General features: G+C 39.0%; 3 protein-coding genes across 3 annotated transcripts; 2 read left to right on the top strand and 1 right to left on the bottom strand.

Annotated features, from left to right (window-relative positions):
- Positions 1 to 3844: 3844 nt before the first annotated feature.
- Positions 3845 to 6189, bottom strand: LOC122407540 (endocuticle structural glycoprotein SgAbd-8-like). The gene is made up of 2 exons (XM_043413830.1): positions 6160 to 6189; positions 3845 to 4402 (listed from the first exon to the last, which is right to left on the bottom strand). Exons 1-2 carry the CDS (start codon positions 6169 to 6171, stop codon positions 3995 to 3997), a joined length of 420 nt encoding a protein of 139 aa, XP_043269765.1. The 5' UTR covers positions 6172 to 6189; the 3' UTR covers positions 3845 to 3994.
- A 1170-nt stretch (positions 6190 to 7359) lies between these two features.
- LOC122407552 (endocuticle structural glycoprotein SgAbd-8-like) lies at positions 7360 to 8552 on the top strand. The gene is made up of 2 exons (XM_043413854.1): positions 7360 to 7428; positions 8040 to 8552. The coding sequence occupies exons 1-2, from the start codon at positions 7417 to 7419 to the stop codon at positions 8454 to 8456; spliced, it is 429 nt and encodes a 142-aa protein (XP_043269789.1). The 5' UTR covers positions 7360 to 7416; the 3' UTR covers positions 8457 to 8552.
- Positions 8553 to 16288: 7736 nt separating this feature from the next.
- On the top strand, positions 16289 to 20978 carry LOC122407827 (endocuticle structural glycoprotein SgAbd-1-like). The gene is made up of 3 exons (XM_043414265.1): positions 16289 to 16444; positions 17003 to 17148; positions 19319 to 20978. The coding sequence occupies exons 1-3, from the start codon at positions 16433 to 16435 to the stop codon at positions 19596 to 19598; spliced, it is 438 nt and encodes a 145-aa protein (XP_043270200.1). The 5' UTR covers positions 16289 to 16432; the 3' UTR covers positions 19599 to 20978.
- The last annotated feature ends 506 nt before the right edge of the window (positions 20979 to 21484 follow it).

Raw genomic sequence — 21484 nt, 5'->3', positions numbered from 1 at the left:
TTTCTTCGAGCAATGCCGACTGCGATGGAGAACTTGAATAATTCCAATTATTTATCCATTCAAATACCACAGCTCGCTTTTCAGGATCTTCATCGATCATAATTATACTTGGCAAGACTTCTTGAGCAGACGTGTTTAAGCAAACTTGGTGATTCTCGACTTGGCTGTTCTGCGCCAATGTTTATTTTATAAATCATCGATAGCTTCATTTCACTAAGTTCGATTCGATCTCTCGCGGAGGTTCCCTGTTAATTTATATAGTAAATTTTTTCAACTAGCACTAAACATCATTCCCTATGTGATCTTCTCGCCTAATTACTCCCACAGTAAGATCGTATCCAGCTTTCACAAGAACCTGTATTATTAATATGACAGAACATTTTTAGAAAGGAGTTTTATATCCATAAAATGCATTATCGAGATATCGTGAGTTGTGGGAATGATAATCCCTGATTGATCATATCCGTATATTCGTAACTAAAGTTGATTTTCTTCTGATGAATCCTTTTTACGTAAACAATTTGGTTGATATTAATTCAAATTTGATGAAAACGTGCCGGGATACTATGCGACTGCCCACCATTAATTATTATTGCCCTTCTGGTCAACGAAGATTCCATGTGGAGCTGGAATTCAGGGCGAGTGAAACCATGGGTAAAAGTTGTGGTTGAATTTTTAAGCTACGACCATGTTATTTTCCGTTTTTTAACATAATAGGTACGCAAATGTTTGCCATATCACGCGATTCTTATGTAAATAATTCATACGAGGCACAGAGAAAAAATTGGGGCAAACGAGATCGGTGATCGTCTGTTCATTTGGCTCGCCATAAATCTCGAGAAAAGTCTGAAAATAATTCCTCGATTCATTCAAGAACTTCACGACTTCGTATTGGAAGTTTCGTAGAGGAAAACACGTTTTGTAATTTATTTTCTTCCCTGTCACATCGATGCTTTCAATGGATTCAACTTTCGTGTCTATTTTATTTTAATTTATCGATAAGAATGTACTGCTGTGTCTTCAGAACCGATAAATCTATAAATAATTAGTCGTCATATCTGACTCCATATTACAACCATTTTGCTAAGCCGCAACTGAGAATCCTCGCGATCGTAGTTAATGCGAAATGGTGTGCATTGATCGTGCGATCTTCTCTTCATTCGTCTCACACTTGGCCTACAAAGTCGAGAATTCACTTCAAGGGAATTATACAGAAATATGAGAACGAATATATCGATTGAAGCATCAAAAAATTTTACGATTCTGTGAAATATTTTCATATTCAGGACTAAACAGGACTAAAAAAACTTCGTAAAAACAGAAATAAATTCGGATTCTGGGACTTGTTTTTTTTTCTGCGATCTGCATCCTTCGTAAAATATCGACAATGTGCTGAAACAGTACACGGCATCCATCCAGAAGCGTCAAACTTCTGTAGCAGCAAAAATTCTAAATAGTTAATGTTATTGTTGTTGCTAGTTGCAAATTCTCACCGGAAGTTGTACAAGAAGTGAAGAGGCTTGTCAAATCCCGCGGATTCGATGTGAATAGCTTGTTATATACCGACCACACAAACTGTGAAAACCAAATTCCAAGTTGAAAGGAATTTCGCATCATTGTACTGGTCCAATGATCAAAAATCCTCGCAGAATCTGTAGTAAAAATCTTATTTATTGCATTTATCTAGTCGCTGCTTTTCTACCGTTGTTATTATGATTTTGTTTCATCCCAAAACACTTTTGGATTTTAGATAATACTTTGTTAAAAAAAAATGAAAATAAAAAAATTATCTCAAACAACTCGAATAGAACTTCGTCCAATGAAAAGAACTACAATTACGCTCACTCAGATCCTGTAAGTTTCAAGTTGAAAGTTTAAAAATTCGGATGTCCAAAATATCGATGTTCGTTATTCAGACGCACTTTGATTACTTGTACGTAACGAAATCCGAACCCTCGATGGGAGCCATTTTAAAAAAATATGGTTCCCATAGAAAATTTAAAAAAATTGACAAACGCTTGATCAATCAATGATCGAGAAAATGACAAAAAAATATTTAAACAAGCACGAGACAACATAAATAGACAAACGCATACTAAAACCTACTAACAAGCCTCGCCGGGTGATCGAAAATCGTGTCGAAACTTCGAAAAAAACCGGATAAATGAAAACTTCAAAAACATTAGTATTCTCATTGAAATAATACGTTACTTCGCTAACGTTGAATTCCAAAGCGAGCAATTAAACCGTTTGAAATCATTGAAATCAGTGTGTTCGTGCGGCCGGTTGCGAGAAGATTTGAAAAACGAATTCCCCTCTGATTTTTTCAACCGACAAGTCGTCAGCCCCGCCGTGGGAATGCTGGATGGATAACGAAACGATTGCTAAAATAAACATTGCGTAAATTTCGCTATCAAATTCATAAATATTCGAGACTTCATTTTCGGATGTTCCGAAACAATGAAAGTGGGAAGGAGCGAACGAAACTTTATTGATAAATGAATCTTCGACCGTTTCGGAGAAACCTCTTTTATAACGTACGACAATATACGTGTGTGCATACATAAAAAGCGTGTGTGAGGCAATTCAGCACGTGGGTGCCTCACGATTTCTTCTCTCCAGTTTTTTAATACTTCTTTCGTAAAGAACGTCTTTGACCTGGTCTGCTTCGTTCATCCACACGAATTTAAGTTCGTCTCCTTTCGCCTGCGCTAGAGACTCGTCCGTTAAATCACACACACACGAATTCTGAACCCCAAATTACATTTTACTTCTTGTAAATACGAAAGAGCTGTTCTGACGTGAAAATACGATGGGACTTGATTCGAATCAATTATCAGGTTTAATATTCCTCCAGTTTTATTCGTTTTGGTGCTAAAAAAATCTTTTATCACGGTCCGAGTAAGTCGACATTGGAGAGTGATCAATGACGAATTTACTCGTGGATTTTTAGTCTCCTCCCCCAGTTTTTATTTCTCCCCCCATTTCAATGTCTCGCAGTCTGCATCATCCGGGAAAAATGGCTTCTTTTATGTTGAATAACTGACTTACGTTAAAATGTGTTTGTATATAATTATTCATGAGACCGAAAAAGAACCTTCGCCCTCCGGCTGAGACCAGAATCTCCCAATTTCTCTTTCTCCGTCTCCGTTTCTTTCGGCGAAATTTGCAACCGCGAAACACGTCACGAATCTGAGCCTTATCAAAATTAATGGACACGTGTCTTGGCTCCGTTCGGTGCTTCTCCATTTTTTCTTCTTTTCTTCCACGTCCCTGTGGATGTAAGTGCAAAAGTGCAGGTGAGAATTCTGCTTGTTTATTGCCGAGTACTCTCTTCGACTTCGCTCACTGATTCTCCAAAAATTGCGTCAGCAGTTAATGAAATTATCGGAAATGAAAAATCCACGAAATTTTTCAACTTCCCGTCGCGTCTTTCCTACGGTGAATGTATTTTTTAATTAACTGAGCAGCTAAAATTCGAGTGAGATATTTCGAAACGCTGAACTCAAATGCTTCGTAAATATATTCAAATTTTTTCGTTTAATACGTAAACGTGGCGCACCGTATCCTTGCGCTCCTTTTCCCCACTTCGCGCGACTGGGACTCTTTGGGCGTGAGTAGAAATTTCATCAGTCTTCACCACCGAGAGCCTGCTGGCCGTGATATTCTACGATTCGAGGTAAAATGTGAGAAATCCCTGAGCGTATCAAGACTTCTAAAGGTTCGAAGAGATTGCGAAGATTCTAGAAAAAGCGAGTCTGCATCGTTGATTTTTTCTTTCACAGAATTGCTCTGCCCGAATGATTCGCGAGGATCTGAAGGGGAAGGACTAAAAACACTCGAGTCTTGGTAAAAAAATATATTTGTCTTTTGATCTCGTACGTTTGCCGAGGTTCTGGACAATCGAAACTCTTCCTTTCGTACCATCACGAGAAATTATTTTTCAGTATTATTTCGTAACGCAATTACGAGAGGGAAATAATCTTGAGGATCCTTAAAATTTACGGTTGAATGACTGGGAGTCATCTTGCTCGGGATGGGCCGCGTTGTATTCGAGAGAGCGGAGGATGGCTTCGGGAACTGGTGGCGCAACTGGGAGATGAGCTCCCTGTGGCTGGAATCCATTCTCGTCGGCGACGTAGCTGACCGAGATTGGGGTACCGTCAGGTGCGGTGTACTGGAAGCTTCCTTGGGCAACGACGGCGGGTTGACCCTCCTCGTTGACGGGTCCAGGTTGTCCACTTTCCTGTACATTAATTCCGTTTTCCGTCTCGTATGCATAGTTGTAAGAACCCTCGGGCGAAATGTCCTGGGATTGGCGAAGAATGGCGACCGGTTCGTGCTCATGTCCACCCCCGAGTTGGGCGGCCGAAGCCACGGCGACCAAAGCCAATGATGCAATCTGCACACGCACAATGACGAAAATGAAATGCTATTGATGCTGTTAATTGGTCAAATATTTCGGGACGAAAAAAACGGGTTTTGCGGGACCGCGGAGCTTTGGGCTTCCGAATCGTCTGAATTGAACGACGAATCGTAGTTCTACTATTTCGATAATTCTGAGGACCATAAACCGAGAGGAAGGCGTTGAATGAGAAACGACGATCTCGAACGGTTTCATTAAATCGGTGACGTAATATCTGAAGCCTTGTAACGATGCCACCGTTTGGAACCTCAGCGCGAGGCCGCGGCAGACGTTACAATTTGTAGAATTTTTTATCTCGAAACTCTTCCCGTATTATTATAACACGTCCCATTAGCATTCGCGGTGGGCACGGAAAAAAATGTTCTGTCAAGCAGAGCGAGAGAATCAAGAATTTCCAGAGAGCCCAAGGTAGTTTTAATATCAAAAAAATCTTCCATTATTTCAGTCTGTTTAACGTTGGTGAATTTACACTCGACAAAAATCACGGTTTTGAGGGTTTTAGTGAAAATGAAATTTTTTATTCGCTCGTCTCATCTAATCCGAGAGATTAAAATCGGAATAAAATTCCTGAAGAGAATCTCAACTCATTTGACGCTTTTTTTTTGAAATTATATCATCGAGCCAACGACGAGAATGATTCAGTCGCGAGGGAATCATTTTCGTCGACGACGCTCCGTCTATTTTTCCATATCTCATAAGAAAATTCTCACAACTTCGTCTGTCTTATTCTAATCAAAGTTCCCTGCTGATTGAAATGGATGGGTCGAGATGCCCTGAACTCTCGTCATTGTTTTTCTTCTCTTCGTTCAACTTTCTATTTTTATTTTTCTACATGGGATATTTATTGAGAATTGTTGAGTCGCACCCAACGCACCTCTTCGAGACATTCGATTATGTGCAAATTACATAATGATACCTTAAATACCAGGTCAAACACGGGTACGCTCGTCGTCGCGAAAGATCGATATCGTCACGTACGTGGCCGGAAGACGAACTGTTACAAATTCTATGCTTTTAGTGTCATCTCGAAAATGGTAAGCCTCGAAAACCTTCCAAGTTTGCTCGTCGAGATCAAATCTGCCCGGCACGAATAATTGCTCCATAAAAAAAAGTTTTTGAGAAACTAAAATTCTATGAAAGTTCGAGTCTTCCGGATCGATGCCGTGTGAAGTTTTATCGCGATGCTAACCCATTTTGTAAAGTTCCGAAAACTTAAAAATTTTCATCATCGCGGCTGATGAAACAATGTTGACCGTGACAGCCCAAAACTGGAAATAACATTTTATTCCGACAAAGAAAATATGGAAATGATGTACAACCTTCGTGTGAATAAATTTCGAATTAATCGTCAGCTACCGGCTCGTACGAGTGAGTCTTCAAGCCACGAATCAATATCAGGACAATCTCGTTATTAATTCACGTATATTGAAACTTGATTAATAGTCTCCGACGTTCGATCTTGCGGTTGTTTGGTTTATATACCAAAACTTTATAGTCATTATGCTGAAAACTTTATCGAAAAGTTTGTTGCATTTTCGCACAATATTTGAGTGTATAAAATCTATTGACTCTGCAACGATTTTTCTCACAACGTGGTTGGTGGGTAAAAAAGCGTTTTTTTAAAATTACGATCCTCATCGTTCGATCATTAAATTTAGTAGCACTCGCAATGTTTTGGATGTACATGAGTTAAAAATATAAAATTCGGTGCGTGATTCAAAATTTTAACTCACGAGGAATTTCATGTTGACGCTTGTACAGGTATCGACTGACTGTTGATGGTTAAAGTGCATCGAAGCCTATTTATATGAAAAACTTTCTCGTCGAATGACATTTTTGGAGGTCCCGGTGACGTCATTATTGCTGGGGGCAGGATCGTCGATTGGCTCTGTTCTGCATCAGACATCTTTGCTATTTTATTCCTATGATGGGACCAGCTTTCCATTTTGTATTTCGCGAGTCTTCTTTCGATCGCGAAAAAAATGGTGTACTTCGAGCATGTAAACAAAAAAGGAAAACAAACGCTCGACACCATAATGGAATCCATTAATTTGTTCTTAAACCGTTTAAATCATTTGACAACCAAACGAATTTTCATGATTAATCATTCCCACGAGCCAAGAGTGATTACGAAGAAGTACTCGTTACGAAATCCAGTTGCTCAACGGCGTAACGTCAAATCTAACGAACAAGAACGAATGCGAATCAATTTCGAGGCTCAATAACGACGTTCGAAAAAAAACTAATTTCGCCCGTCGTAGGACCGCTTCGCAAAAGTCTTCGCGTCAGCGAAGCTCTCTCAGGTCTTCGTACATTCGCGAACCACGTGAACGTGACTTTGAAAATGACAGCCAATTACAGAGCCAGCTCGAAGGGTCACCGCAAACTGTATAACGATAGAAAATATACGTCGGGAAGAATTAAAATCGAAAATTGAAATCTACTAACCGGTTGGCTAGTCGACCCAATCTCACCAACACGAAAACTTTTTTATGTGAAGAATATCTTTGGTCCACAGAGATTATATTATATAACACATACGATTTGGAGAAGATGCTTCGGTAAAGGTCAGAGCTAGGAAATAAATTTTGGCACAGTGGATCTCACTGAATCTTCGCCTTCCCCTCCTCCTCCTCCTCGGCCCCTTTCCTTCGCATTTATAGTTCTATCATCATCACGAACACTGTCAAGCAGATATTGCGTCTATGCTTCGCTAAATTATGGATATCTTGGGGATTTTGAATTTGAGAGAAGGAAAGCCTACTGTGAGCATATGTAATATTCATATTGCGAGGCTATTATCCCCGTGTGTTCTGTGTGTATTTACATGCTCGTGGGTTTCACACCGATGTGAAAATGACCAAACGTCCTGAGAAAAGAGGTGGGAATCCTCTATGGTTTTTTGTATAAATACTCGCCCATCGAATCTCCAGAATCAATCACATTCTCCAGCTTTAATCGGCAAGAGATCGAACACGAATTTTATCAACATGAAGTTCCTCGTGAGTGTTTTTTTCATTTCATCGCTGCGATCGAGTGCCCTGTGGATATTCCAATGTCCGCGATCGGGCTTTCTCGATCTACAGTATTGTCTATTCGTGAACAATTTTATGGTCAACTGCATTCGATATTTCGGTTCCAATCGGTTCTGTCATTTTCTGGCCATTATTTTTTGGTGCTATTTGAAATCCACTTTTTTGCTATTTTTGTTTTGGGGTGAATTTTATTTATATTCGGGTCTCAATAAATTTCACAGGAAATAGTGAATTCGGTGCTTTGTTGCAACTTGAATTCTCAAATAAATAATCCCATAAAAACAGTGATACGCGCACGCAGGATCGTGGATATTCCGGTTGGAAGTTTGAGAACATCGAAATAGTAGTTCCGTCAAGTGGATCTTTAACGTTTTTTTTTAAATTTGCAAGTTTTTACGCTGCTAAATTTTTATTAAACTTTTCAAACATCAGCCAACAGATGGCTCATGCTTTTTTTATCATTCGAAAACTACTTACACCGTTAACCAGTTTCAATAAATTGTCGTAGCATTTAACATTTGGGAATTTGAGTACTCAAAATTCCAGCTCTGAAAATGTAATTTATTTCGATTTTTCAGATCTTAGCTCTGGCTTTCGTCGCTGCAGCTTCCGCTCAGCATCAACAACCCATCGCCATCCTTCGCCAAGCCCAGGACATTTCGCCCGAGGGTTCTTACAACTATGCATACGAGACGGAAAACGGAATTAATGCACAGGAAAGTGGACAACCTGGACCCGTCAACGCAGAGGGTCAAGCCGCCATCGTTGCCCAAGGAAGCTTCCAGTACTCCGCACCTGACGGCACCCCAATCTCGGTCAGCTACGTCGCCGACGAGAACGGATTCCAGCCACAGGGAGCTCATCTCCCAGTTGCGCCACCAGTTCCCGAAGGCATCCTCCGCGCTCTCGAATTCATCAGGTCTCACCCGTCCGAGGAATCCCGTGGCAACAGACCCGGTCCCATTCCTTTCCCTCAACCTAGCCGTCGATTCTAAGTACTGAAACTCTAAAAACGTCTCTTTCTGATTGAACGAAACTATTGATATGTACAAAAAGACATTTTTCACATTTATAAATAAACTGGACATTTCTTGAAACTTTCGTTCATCCTTTGAGAATATCTTTGAAATATCCTGGAGAACGGGACTCGAAAATCCTGGAAAAATGAAATTTTGAGAATGAAGTGTCGAATGGTAAAAAAATTTCATCGAAAAAACATGGACTGGAAGCATTAATCGAGGTGCGCAGTTCTTCGAGGCTCGTTTGAAGTCATCCTTTCGATTTCGTCATTTTTCACGATTTCAAGCCGCTCCAAAATTCATTGATGGATCAATATTATTTTTGGATTCCCATCATCGGTTCGTTCGTGAATATTGCAGAAAATCGAAAGTGAAGAATTTTCGATGAGCGAAATGGCGGACGTTTATTATCGGCGTTAAATAGTCGCGGTGAGATAGAAAAAAGCTTTAAACTGTCAACGATTTATACGATTGAATTGGCACATCGAGCAATTTGCATTTTACGCTAATTTTGCATCTGTAATTTAAAGAAGCTATCTCGATAAAAATATCTCTGATACAGCCTCTTCCAAAAGCTTCGTTCGATGTTGAATAAGGAAAAGTGAATTTTGAGCTGGCTTTTAATTGCCTCGAGGAAGATTCCAAGGGTATCAATGAACCACTTCCAAGCTCGATATCGAAAGAGTTGCAATGGATTTGAGAAAGCTTCGAATCGATTTCATTGTTGAAAAAATCATCACAATATAGAGAGGATGAAAAACTTTCTTATGTCTAACACTCGAAACGATCAGTGAAGCATTATTTCGTAGCTACGAACAGCAAATCTCATAAAATTCGATTTTTGCCTGAGCCTATACTCCGGTGGGCACTAAATATCCTTAATGGCTCGAAAAAACTACTATACGCGATCGCGTGTAATAAACTTACGAGATCCGAGTGTGCAACGTATTTCGTCAAGGCCAGTAAGATGGGTTTTTTTCACCACTTCAACATTCCCAATCTTTTACTGAATCGAATTTGATTAGACGATCCGAAAATAGTCCGGTTCTCGAGGACGAAATTTATAGTGTAAAGACGTCTTATTTTTCACGAAGGAAAGAAGAGACGGAGAAAAAAAGAGAATTCATAATTAGTAAGATTTAATTTATCTCGAGTTCTAGAATTCTGGAAATTTCAATCCAGGAAAGGCTCAGGCGTAGGAATCGTGTACAGTTTCGAATCGAATGATCAATAGCACTGCTTTCTAACTCCCTTATCATTAGCCAATGGTACCTGTACTGAGAAAAAAAATTGTTGATTCAATAACAGTTGATGTTGTTGGAACTTCATTTGACTGCAACGTTTTCGAAGAGAATGAATCTGCAGTTCGATCTAAAACTCTTTTGTTCGTTCAATCATATTTAACCTTGTGATGATCACATATTTCATTGGCACCCCGTAATGCCACATTTCGTTGTCCCGATGACTTTTTTTTCTTAGTGCAAACGCAATGACTCGAATAGTGCATTTCACTGGAGGCCTTAAATGATGAGGCATTATAATAGTTAACTCAAATGAAATGAAATGGAATGTAACAAGTTTGTAGGTATGTTGCTGAAAGGTGTCGGAATATTCGAGTCTTGATGTATCAAATCCGTCAAGCCATGAACACAATGGTAAAAGGAGTTATGGTCTATACGTTTTTCTCAAATATTCTGGCACGCATCCACGTCCATTCACCAAATGGATGTGGCATAGAAAATCGTAAAATTATGGGTTAGCACCCGAGATTTCAAGAGTTTCGTAAATTTTGGATATTCACTCCTCCAATAATTGTCGACTCACGTGTCAAGATTTTTAATGCGATAAGAGCAAAGTAGGATTGCAAGAGTCGAACATTCGATTACACTTGGGTCAGAATTTCATGCTGAATTTGAGAAAAATGTTGGATTATTTATCTTATTTAATTCATCGTTGAAAAATCGAGGCTCGAAATTCTCTATCGAGCCTGAAAAAATCGTACAAAGTTTTGCTCTCTGAATATAAATGATTGAGAATAAAGAAATCGAGTTATGATGATTCTTTTTTCAATGATTCAATACCGTTGAAGCATTTGAAAAGAATATAAAGAGGACGATCAAAAAACAAAGTATAAGACTCGCGAGAAATTTTAACACGTGTGGAATTCAACCCACAGGAATAGTAATATAATATCTTCGTGGTATCTCAACCCTCTTCTTCTCTCGGTCTCTGCTGCTCTTTCACGGTGGTCGTATCCATGTTGCCAGCCATACAATGGTGTGCGAGTATTTCGTAACGAGCGAAACAATGAATTTATGAATTCCTCGCGGCTTACGCATGTCACTTAACGCTTATATACCTCAACAACAATTGTAAATCGTTTTGGGCGAGGGAGAAGGTGCGAGAGAGGGAAATCAGAGATAAATCGAACTGAAGATAAACTACATTTAGTGGCTTTCGGAGAGTATCATTCTCGACAATATAAACGTGAAACGTTTCATATCAAATTCACATTTTAATATCCAAAGCTTGTGACCAAAATTTTCATAATTCATTCATTTTTGAGACGCAACTAAATGCTGAATCAATAATGGAATTAATCTTTTTTTTGACGTTCTAGCAAATTACACATGAAAAATATTCGAAAAAATCGACTGAATTTCAACGAATAAATGATCAAGTTGACAGAGCTGCTTAATCGTGTTCACGAACGAACGATTTTCATTTCAATGGTTGTCAAAGCTTGAGAAAAAATAGTGAATTCGTTTTTGAGGTCAAAACTTTGTTTTCGAATAGAATGACTCATGTATGTATATTAATACACGTTGGATCTGTGCGATAATCCACCCACGGATATTTCAACGTTATATGTACAATTACGTGTAACAAATCGATATTATACTTATATTAAATTTATTGAGAATATCCCTATAGGTCAAATAATTTACAAATCGCTAAAACACTCGCAATTACAACGTGACAGACATTATTACATACATAGTGGGATTCCTGTGACTCGTAACGTGGCTTATTTTATATGTTTACACCGTATATGAAGCAAAGTGGAAAAAAATGCGTGGGTGATTACTTCAGCTCGTCTTCCTACAGAAAAATGTACAAATTTATTATAATATTTCTAACTTGATTACCGTCATCGGGGTTTTTGCAATAGAATGAAGTAGAATTTTCATATTTTCAGAAAATCGATTTGCTGAGCAGGCAGAAGGAAAAAATTTCGATTTATTAAAAAAATGAAGAGACAGAAAAAAATTGGTTAGCATTTATATTCGAAACGGTGAAGAATTTTTCAATTTTTCTCACACAACAGCGAGTTTTTTCAATTTTATTTATCAACGATTCCATTCTTCTGTAACTTCTTGTTTATTTTTGTCAATAAATTTCTAATAGGTCCGATGTCAATCCGCAAACGAATCGCACTGAAAAGGTTGCGTAACGTTCAGAGGACCACTGAGGGCAATGAAATTTACGCAGTATTCTGGATCACTGAGCACAAACTACTCTTAGCTCAGGTGAACTCAAGACAAATCAATGCTTGTGATGAAGAACGCGAAAGGGTGTAACTTACAGGGTGAGAGACTCATGAAGAACTGGGAATCGTGCCTTTCTGCTGGCCAGAACATGACTCGGCTACGAGATGAAGACTTTCCTTGCTGGGATGCTGCGCTGGATAATTGGCCGAGATCAAAACGAGAGGAATAAATAATGAGAAGAACTCGGAATAATTGGAGATTCGATGGGCCCCCCCGTGTTCCTGTCGATGAGAAAGATTCGCCTCGTTGTACGCACCGGGCCCTGTGCAGAGTTGAAAAATAATCTTGGAAATGCTTTTTTTTTCGTTTACGAAAATAGGTTAAAATAGGTTAATAGAAAAGCAAGCAGTGATGGATTTTTGTCCAGAATCGATAGAGGATGAACAAAAGGATCTTTGAGTTTTTTTTAGTGATAAACGACAATATTAAGGAGAAGAGGGAAGATGCGCACGCGAGACGTTGCTAAACAGTGAATCGCTGAAAAAAATGATCATTGATCGTTAATCGATCGTTCGCCATCGTCCTTGCCCCAGGAGAGTGTTCTCGAGACGATCGCGCAGCGAGCCCTCGATTTTTATTTCGTTGGATTTCAGACGAGACGTAAAAGTCCAAGCGCCCATAAGTTCGCGCCTTTAATTGCTCGAGTTCCGCCCTTTTGCTCGTCCGAAGAATTACATTCGAGTAGATGCGGAGATTGGAAGAAATAAAAAGCAATCGGTGAAGTGCTAGGAGGAGAGCTCTCTTGGGAAATCTCGAACAGCACATAACTGGGAGGTTACACCTTTGCCGTTTGCTTCGATCACTTGAGAGCGCGAACGAGCCCAGCTTCGAGTCCTCCTCTTAGAGGAGTATCTCTCCTTTTTTTCTGCCTTTTTCACAACCATCACCCCGCCTCGATACTAATCCCGGAGCAGCATCCCGTTGTACCGCCAAGACAACACACCAGCATCATCATCATCATCATCATCATCGTCGTCATCATCCACATGCAACGAGCGCCACACGTCACGTCTTTGTAGAACACTTTTTAATGTCAGGGGAACTCGGAGAAACCTGAGAGAAAGAAATAAAGAGAAAGAGAGGTGGAATGATACTTTTGTTAGAGATCACACGCAGGATTAACGTCTCATAAACGCGTTTGAAATATCCCACCTTTGTGCTCGACAATAAACAAGCCTTTTCAAACCATTGTAACCGTCCGTAGCCAACTTTTTGACCTTACCTTCGTCATTGTGCAATGAAATGATAGATTATTTATACTATTTTTATTCCCTCTTTATTTTCAAAGTATTTTACTTTATCCACGAAAATCTCAAGTGTCTAGAACTTCAAAATTCCTTTATTCAATTCCGCCATTTTTCTATAATAACACTTGATTTTTCAATTATATAGTTAATGATCGTAATCGATTACTAAGGAATTGTTACCCATAAAAAGTCTCGATGTAAGACTAATTCCATACATTTGTGGAATACAAAGAGTCCAAGTGATAATTTGCACCAGTGTGGTGTCTGCGGGTTGAAACAAAAAAAATAAATATCACTGGATTTCTGTACCTTCCAATGTTGGATCATTGGCAAACTGCATGATTTTTTTTCATTATTGATGTAGGAAACCAGGCAATTCGTCTGCAATCCAAAATCTTTAAATTTCGAAAAATAATAATAGCTGTTAATTGGAATGTAAATTTTCGTCGAGATCAAATAATCGTTCTGCAAAAGTAGAATTATTCAAAATTCGCTTTGTCTGATAATCTCTCAATAGAAAATGTTAATCAACCTCATGTCTAGATTCCGATAGAACCGAAACAACAGGTGATTCTCCAGGGATTAAGGATACCTCAGGAATTTAACAAAAGGGTTTTTGCAACTTTCTGTTTCGATTTCCACAGTTTGAATTTATCGTCTCGTCAATGACAGTAAGAAAGAAGAGAAAGAATTATTGAGACATTTACTGCAGGCTGTGCAGCAGGAAGCTGAAGAGTTGGAGAGAGAATGAGCAGACGAGAAAATAAGAGAGGGAAGTCTGATATCGAATGATCGTCAGCAATAAACTTCCCTGAGAGCAGACCTTGCGTCCAGCAGTTTTTCTCATAGATAATAGAAAACACAATGGCCCTAACGATCTTTATCTTTGGCGCACATCTTGCCTCCATTAACCGAGCGAGATGGACGAATATTATTTTTCTTTCTGTCTCGTGCTCGTTGCACTTCGCATGTTGCTTAAAACGCTACTACCGATTCCACAGTCTCGTTTGTCGTTTCAAATATCTATATTCATCAAAATATGCTTTAGCCCACACACTGCATAACTCGTGTCTAAGCGATAAATCAACCTATTGATTATCCTGTTTTGCAAATAACTCGACGACAAATCATTATACAAGTTCTTAACTCGCCAACAACAATCCTCCGATTTATTCTTCTTCGTATTTCACATGTCCATCCACCACCTCTGCGAATTCAAATTCCATGCGATATTCTCATAGATTCATCATTAAATCAATTCGATCTGCAGCTGTGAACAAATGTTTTTTCCTATCGGTCATTTATAGTCGTTTTAGATCAATTACTATTCCATCTCTGTAATGAAAGAATCGATTTCCATTGGATCTCGACGCACTCATACCTCTCCAGATTTTCTCCCATTTCACAATTTTGGGTGACTCAAATTTTTATTCGAGTTCGTTCGTAGGGTTATTTTGGATGAGCTTGGCATATTTTTGAAGCAAATTCTTTATTTTTGTCTTGAACGAGTCCATGAAAAATTTGATGTTCTTGAGAATTGATTTTCATTCCTTTGTAGTGTAAAAAAAAGAGTTTTCTCGAAAAGGAATAAAACCAAATGAAATTCATGGGCGAGTGAAAAAATGAATATCACCTTGGGTCCAGTGGCAATGAAAAAATATATTTTTCCTTTTATTCATAAAAATCTGTATTCTCTGGAAATTTAAGAAAATGAAAATGGAAAATGGATCGTTGAGTTAGAGCTTAAAGACAAAATAACATTGAATAAGCCCGCTCGCTTTTATTGAATCGGAATTTTCTGAGGAGGGCTATGTCGCAAGGATCATCAGGGCAGAGTCCGCGAAGAAAAGATAGTGAGAAGTTCATCTGCGGTGTGCTGTATGGATCTGGATGGAAGCGGTGAAAGGAATACGCCCTACGATCATCCGTGTCGGATCCTTTCGTGAGATCAGATCATCTTCTCATTCTCTCTCGTCCTTTCTGCAGCAGGCTTTCTACCACCTGAACTAAAATCCTCGTGGGTTACGTTGCTAACTCAATTTTTAATGATCGGTTTGCAATTTGCTTTGAGAATGCACTCTTACAGCGAGAATTGTGGGGCATATTTTCCTGTACGTAAATATGCTGCTCTGCGATTACAGCATTAAATTGATGTTACACACGTCGATATGCACGTAACGAAATTGAACGAGAGGCATTTTTTGGGGAGAAGGAATTAGAGAGTTTACGTGTTCAAAAACATGCGATTTTAACTACCAATAAGTAATATTATTTTTCATAATCGTTGTTTGATTATTATCAAAAATTTTCCAATCCACTATTTCTGTCAATTTCCATTTGAACGGTTAAGCAGTTTCGTCTGTGACATTTTTGTACGATTCTATGTGATTCTCGTACCTTTTGTTGAACCCTTCAAATTGGAGAATCTTTCAAATTTTTTTAGTGCTTTTTTTCCACAGTTTAATCCAGATAATTCATTTGAAAAAAAATCGTTTTTTGGCTCATAATTATACAACTGTGAACCACCAATTTCGAACCAATTCATTACAGACTCTAATAAAATAACGTGATTGATACTGCAAAGTTAAAAAATGATTGCACGTGTTCGGTTCGATCGGAAAAACCAATACAAAAATCATCGTATGCGTGCTTTACGAGTGTGTTTTATTTTTTGTATTTGTAGGTCGGCCAATCAACGTTCATCCCTGCCACGGACGAGTAAGTACTAAAATCTTGTGCTCCGCCTCGGTGCAGTTTACCCCACTTTTGATTACGTGTATGCAACGTACTTCCATGTGTGTATAAGTATCGCAGCGCATTATTGTGCAATACACACGTGTATATTCATTTGTATATATAAATATATTGAGCACCCTTTCCATGCACAAGTCGGTCCTGCGTTTTTCCACTCTTGGGAGGGATTTTCCCCCTCCCTTTTCGACAACGCCTCTCCGAAGTCCCTCGAAGAAGGAAACAGCCAAGCACTCTCGGACTACTATAAATTCGCACAGGGCTCATCCTCAGACCTATACTAAACTCGAGACTCGGTCTTGTCTCAGTGTGTACCTTACGAGAGAAAGGCTGTTTTTTCGTTTTTGTTTTTTTCTCGTCTCATTTTAGTTCGTTTTTTGGAGTAAATCGACGAGGATCCATCATGAAGATCATCGTGAGTGTCTTCGTTTCGTTTTTTCGTGATACGACGAATAAAATGAGAAGGGAAAACGCTTCGTCTTAGTTTGCTCGGGGCGGCGGGGGTGAATCTTTGATCGAATTTTCAATCATTATCAGCGTTTATTTTACTAATTTTTCATTCCGAGGTTGACAAGAGTCTGAAAATGAAAACTAATCGCAGCCTCTCGGTGGCTCAAAGTTATAAAAAGTGAATAAAAAATATTGAATGTACTGTTGCTTAATTGCAATAAATTGATAGAGAATCGCCTGGTTTAAGGGGGCTAGGGGACTCTGTATTTTTTTGATAAATTGAAACTCACAACTTCTGGGAATCGAGTATGTTGCCAAAGTAACGTGATTTTTCTACTTTTAACAACTGTCAATAATCATATTCATAAAATGTGAAATAACTCAGTCACGTTATTTCTGCATCCTCGAGGTTAAGGGTCAAAAAATTGGGAAAAAATGCATTCTTTTAAAATCAGCGTTCATGCTTAATTTAGCTAAGAACAAATGCCACGTTTACTTAAATTCGTCGCTCTCGCGTGTACAGATTGCAGTAGTCTTCGGTCTCGTGACGATAGCTCAGGCCCAGTTCAACAAATTCAACCCTCAGTATAATCCTGACTATTACGGTCGACGGTACGCCATCCTTCGTCAAACTCAGGATGCAGCTCCTGACGGATCTTACGCTTACAGGTATTTATTCTCTCGCATAAAAATTCCCAATAATTCAGCTAAAAATATTTTTCACACTAAGCGCACTTGAAAGTAACTGTAAAACTCGTACGAGCATCCGACACAGATGTGAAGAATCCGTGAAAATAAAATTGAGAAAACTCGTTAAACAAATTCCCTCAAAAACGACAAAAATTTATCGATAAATCAATTTCATATTTTTTTCCAAACTCAAAGAGCATTTGCCACAAAAGTAGACGATTTTCACGCACGAGTGAGCCCATACACCCATTGAATACAAACTACCAATGTTAGTCTCGAATGCAAATGACTTTCGCGTTGATAAATGAGGAAAGATGTGCGATCTGACAAATCGTCGCTCGGCAAATCGCCGAATGATTTATACACGTTTGAAGAAGCAAGGTGAAAGAAACTCAATGAACACAGTCAAACGTTATTACGTCTGTCGAGTGCGAGTTCATTTCTTCATTGATCACTAAAAAGGGGTTGACCAACGATAATTATAATTAAACGCAAGTCATTGGGTGGATCCAGTCCCTTTGTCTCCTGGGTATCGACGCGCACGCGAACAATTCATCAGCGGACGTCGCGACCAGCGAATAAATTAAGTAGCGTGTACATTTTCTCGGGTTTGACATTATTATGGTCGTTCTCGCTTCTTCTTTTTATTTTCGTCGTTTATTTTATTGCATGTACAAAACGTGTTCGACGCTCAATCCCGTGAATTATAAGAAGCTCTCGAGAGTACAAGGAAAATCCCACTAGCAGCCCATCCACGTCTGACGAGCTCGTGTTCAACGACGTACGATGGATAATTAGCTCCGATCTTAATCTCCGAGTGCGCGCGCGTGTATGAATCCAACTCTCGTGTCTGCACTCACAGCTTCTCCTGCGTTATATTATTACAACTCTCTCGACGATCCTCCTGTCATTGCGCAATTTCGTGATTACTATTGACCCATCTACTCGTAACGTAATAATCGGTATAACCGCGGATGCAAGGTGTCATATCCGCACGTTTTTTTATCTCTCACCAATTAGCAAAAAAACAAGACAAAAAGATCTTGAATAGATGAATAAAGAGCTGCGATCTCGTCGATCAAAAGTCCCGAGAGGGTTATTCCTCGTTTATCTTCTACCGTTTTATTCACGAGTTAAATCATAGTCCTGGCAGTAGGCACTCTTCATTTTTTGCGCGGGATTACTCGCGTGTGGATACCAACACGGAAAACTCCTCGGGGTTGTAATCATATGGAATTAAATGACATCCTAATGACACGTTCCTACAAATAATCCATAAATTATCATTTTCTTTCCCTGCTATATAAATAACAGAGTTTTACTGTCTTTTTTCATTTCATTTGAGTTCCATGCTACGGTTTTTTCATGGTTTTTGGTCAAATGTACTTTGAAACTAAGGTTGACGGTGAATCGGAAAATTGGACGCTGAGAATGTCAAGATTTTAGGACGATTTTTGAACAGCGTTCGCCATCGAGCTGTCGAACAAACAATTATCGGGCGGCGGGCCAACGAAGCTTTTTTCTGGTCCGGTTTTTGCATGCTGGTTTCGCAAAATGAGAAGCAACGCAGAAACTACGAAGAACACCTCCCAAAGTTCTTTTTTCTAGGGTAGAAATATTTTGGGAATTGAAATTGTTGAAATTTTTGTGACCGAGTTACAGGTTGACTGCTATTTTGAAAGGCTGCAAATTTGTATTTCTCTTTTCAGAGAAATGAGATAAGGCGAAATTGAAACAATAAAATAAGTCGAACTCGCTATGAGCGCATAACGAAAGCATATCCAAAAATAGCAGAAACACGAATCCCAGTGAGAAAATTCAAATTTTTAAGGCATCTTGTAATCCTCTCATTAATAAGTTTGCAAAAATTTGTTTTTTGGATCTGCATTTGCAAAAATGATAGTCTTTTGCAATAACTATGAAATCGCGTTTACCAGATTGAATTGATGAAACCAAAGAATCAAGTTCGAAAAATTTAGCGTCCCTCTGCTGCAGTGGACCTCGCAGATCCCACAAAAATTTTCGTTCCGCATTAAAACCAAACGAATAATCGCGAACGAATAAAAATGAATGTATCGCGAATAAAGAGTCGGAGGATTAAAAGACGACGAGGTTTACGCTGATGACTAACGCGAGATAATGATTGCAGTTACGACACGGAGAATGGGATATCCGTGGCGGAGCAGGGCTCGCCGAGGAATCTCGGTGGACTTGGACAGGCGGAAGTCGTGAGGGGCCAATACAGCTACACAGCACCTGACGGTACACCGATTCAAGTTACTTACACCGCGGACGAGAATGGTTTTCAAGCTGCTGGTGCTCATCTACCAACGCCGCCGCCAATTCCAGCCGCGATTCAGCGAGCCTTGGCCTACAACGCCGCTCATCCTGAGGAGGATCAGTCGGGTCAGCCGTACAGGAGGTACTGAATAAAGATCGCGGACTCTGAGACGACCCCTTCCCACCAACAACACCAGACTGACTGATAACTGTGCGAGCCGACAGGACGATGGGACGAGCGGGGAAGCGCCAATAATTTTTAAATTAAAAAAATCCTTGAGAAATTCAAATCTCTTTGAAGTAGAAAAGCGAACTGTTAGAAGCGAGTTTAATGAGAGAAAAATTATTTTTCATCGTTGCCTTTTTCAAAACGTAAATATTCGTCGACGAATTGAATTCGCGTGAAAAAATCATGCTTCGAATGTTATTTTTGGCAATGAGAAATCCGGTGAGGGTTCATTCGTTTGTGCACAAGAATAACGATTTTATCATTGTGTCTCGGCCGGGCAGACGTAACGCAGGACCACGATTATCTTTTTTTATTCTATTTACAGTGCCAGTTCCATCCACCGAAACTCTGCTGGCACAGCGGAGTTTCGAGGATTATTTTAAGGATATCTACAACCACAGTCGCAATACAATTTTTTAAGTGACCATAAGTTTCAAGCGTTTCGATGTCTTAATCAATAATTGCCTGTGGGGTAACACAAATAAAGAATTTTCCAAGTAAAAAACCAAGGATTTCAATGATTCTCATTTTTCGACGAAGCAAACATTGGTCTCTGCTAAATTCTATCATTCTTTATTCTAAAACATGTGCAAAGAAATCGACGACTGAAAAAATCTGAGCTCGCTTTGACTCGACGAAACGCGCGACTGTGAGCTTGAAGTATCCTTAAAAATCCTCAAAACAGCTTCTCTCAACACTACGCGATATTATTTTCATCGTTGATAAAAAATAATTGCCTATCTTTCTCTCTAATGTCATCGCGTATGTTAAATTACCTCTCTCTTTGTGCATTACTCACTTTACATCATATTTCTGAGATTCCCACGCGATACATCCTCTCTCTCTCATCCGCCTGCGCATAAAGAAACACTTCACGAGCGTTCGTACACGCCTCTCCTTTCGTTAAATTGCATCGACAGGATCAAAACAGGTGCGAAAAGTTGTGAATTTTTCGTTCAATCTCATGATTTATAACGAAAAATAAAAATGCAAAAAATAAAATAAAAGGCAAAAACGATTGGTTGACAGAGGCGTCGATGGTGCGTGTAACAGAATTACCGATATTTTTATGCAACGAATACGTGAAATTTTCGTCCCTCAGGAAAAGTTCACGATATTTGATAGATCGAATAGGCGCCCGATCGAAAAGCTGTATTAATCATATATATTTAAAGGTTGTTACATAATCAAATTTATTCATTTATTCACATACAATTTCATTGCCTTATAAATATAAATAAATACGTATATATTCCATATCACAAGTGTAATGATAATAAATTAACGAATGATCCATAAATCTTTGTCTTTCTTTTCCAACCTCGCCACTCACGATACGCACTCGAACCCCGATGTTTTTGTGGTCTATTGAAAAAACCTTTTTTAAAAAACAGCAATAACAATCTTCCACAAGTTATCGACGCGAAGTACGTGCCTTCAATTGCATTCGCAGCTAATTAAATCGACGTTTAATAATTAGCTTGAGGCTCTTCCATTAATTATCCTGAATTGCCCTTTTTTTTGACGCTTTTCCTTGTATCTCCGATGATTTCCACATAAATATATAAATAAATATGTGCATTGAAGACACGAAATGTAACTGTAGTAACTACACGTTGTAATTATCCAGCAAAGTGTATAATTTATCCACGAATACCATTATAACTCGAGTCTAATTATCATGGTGATTTCGTGACTCAACATCGATACGTTATCTAATAATATCTTGTGGTATTACGAGCGTGTATGTACGTAAATACAGGCGTATTCGAATTCGAACTAAAGATGGGGATGAGCGCGTGCAAA

This window comes from Venturia canescens, chromosome 3, assembly GCF_019457755.1.
Source record: "Venturia canescens isolate UGA chromosome 3, ASM1945775v1, whole genome shotgun sequence".
In the NCBI taxonomy this organism is placed as follows: Eukaryota; Metazoa; Arthropoda; class Insecta; order Hymenoptera; family Ichneumonidae; genus Venturia; species Venturia canescens.
Note: the sequence above shows the minus strand (reverse complement) of the source record. Positions and strands in the feature narration are given on the sequence as shown.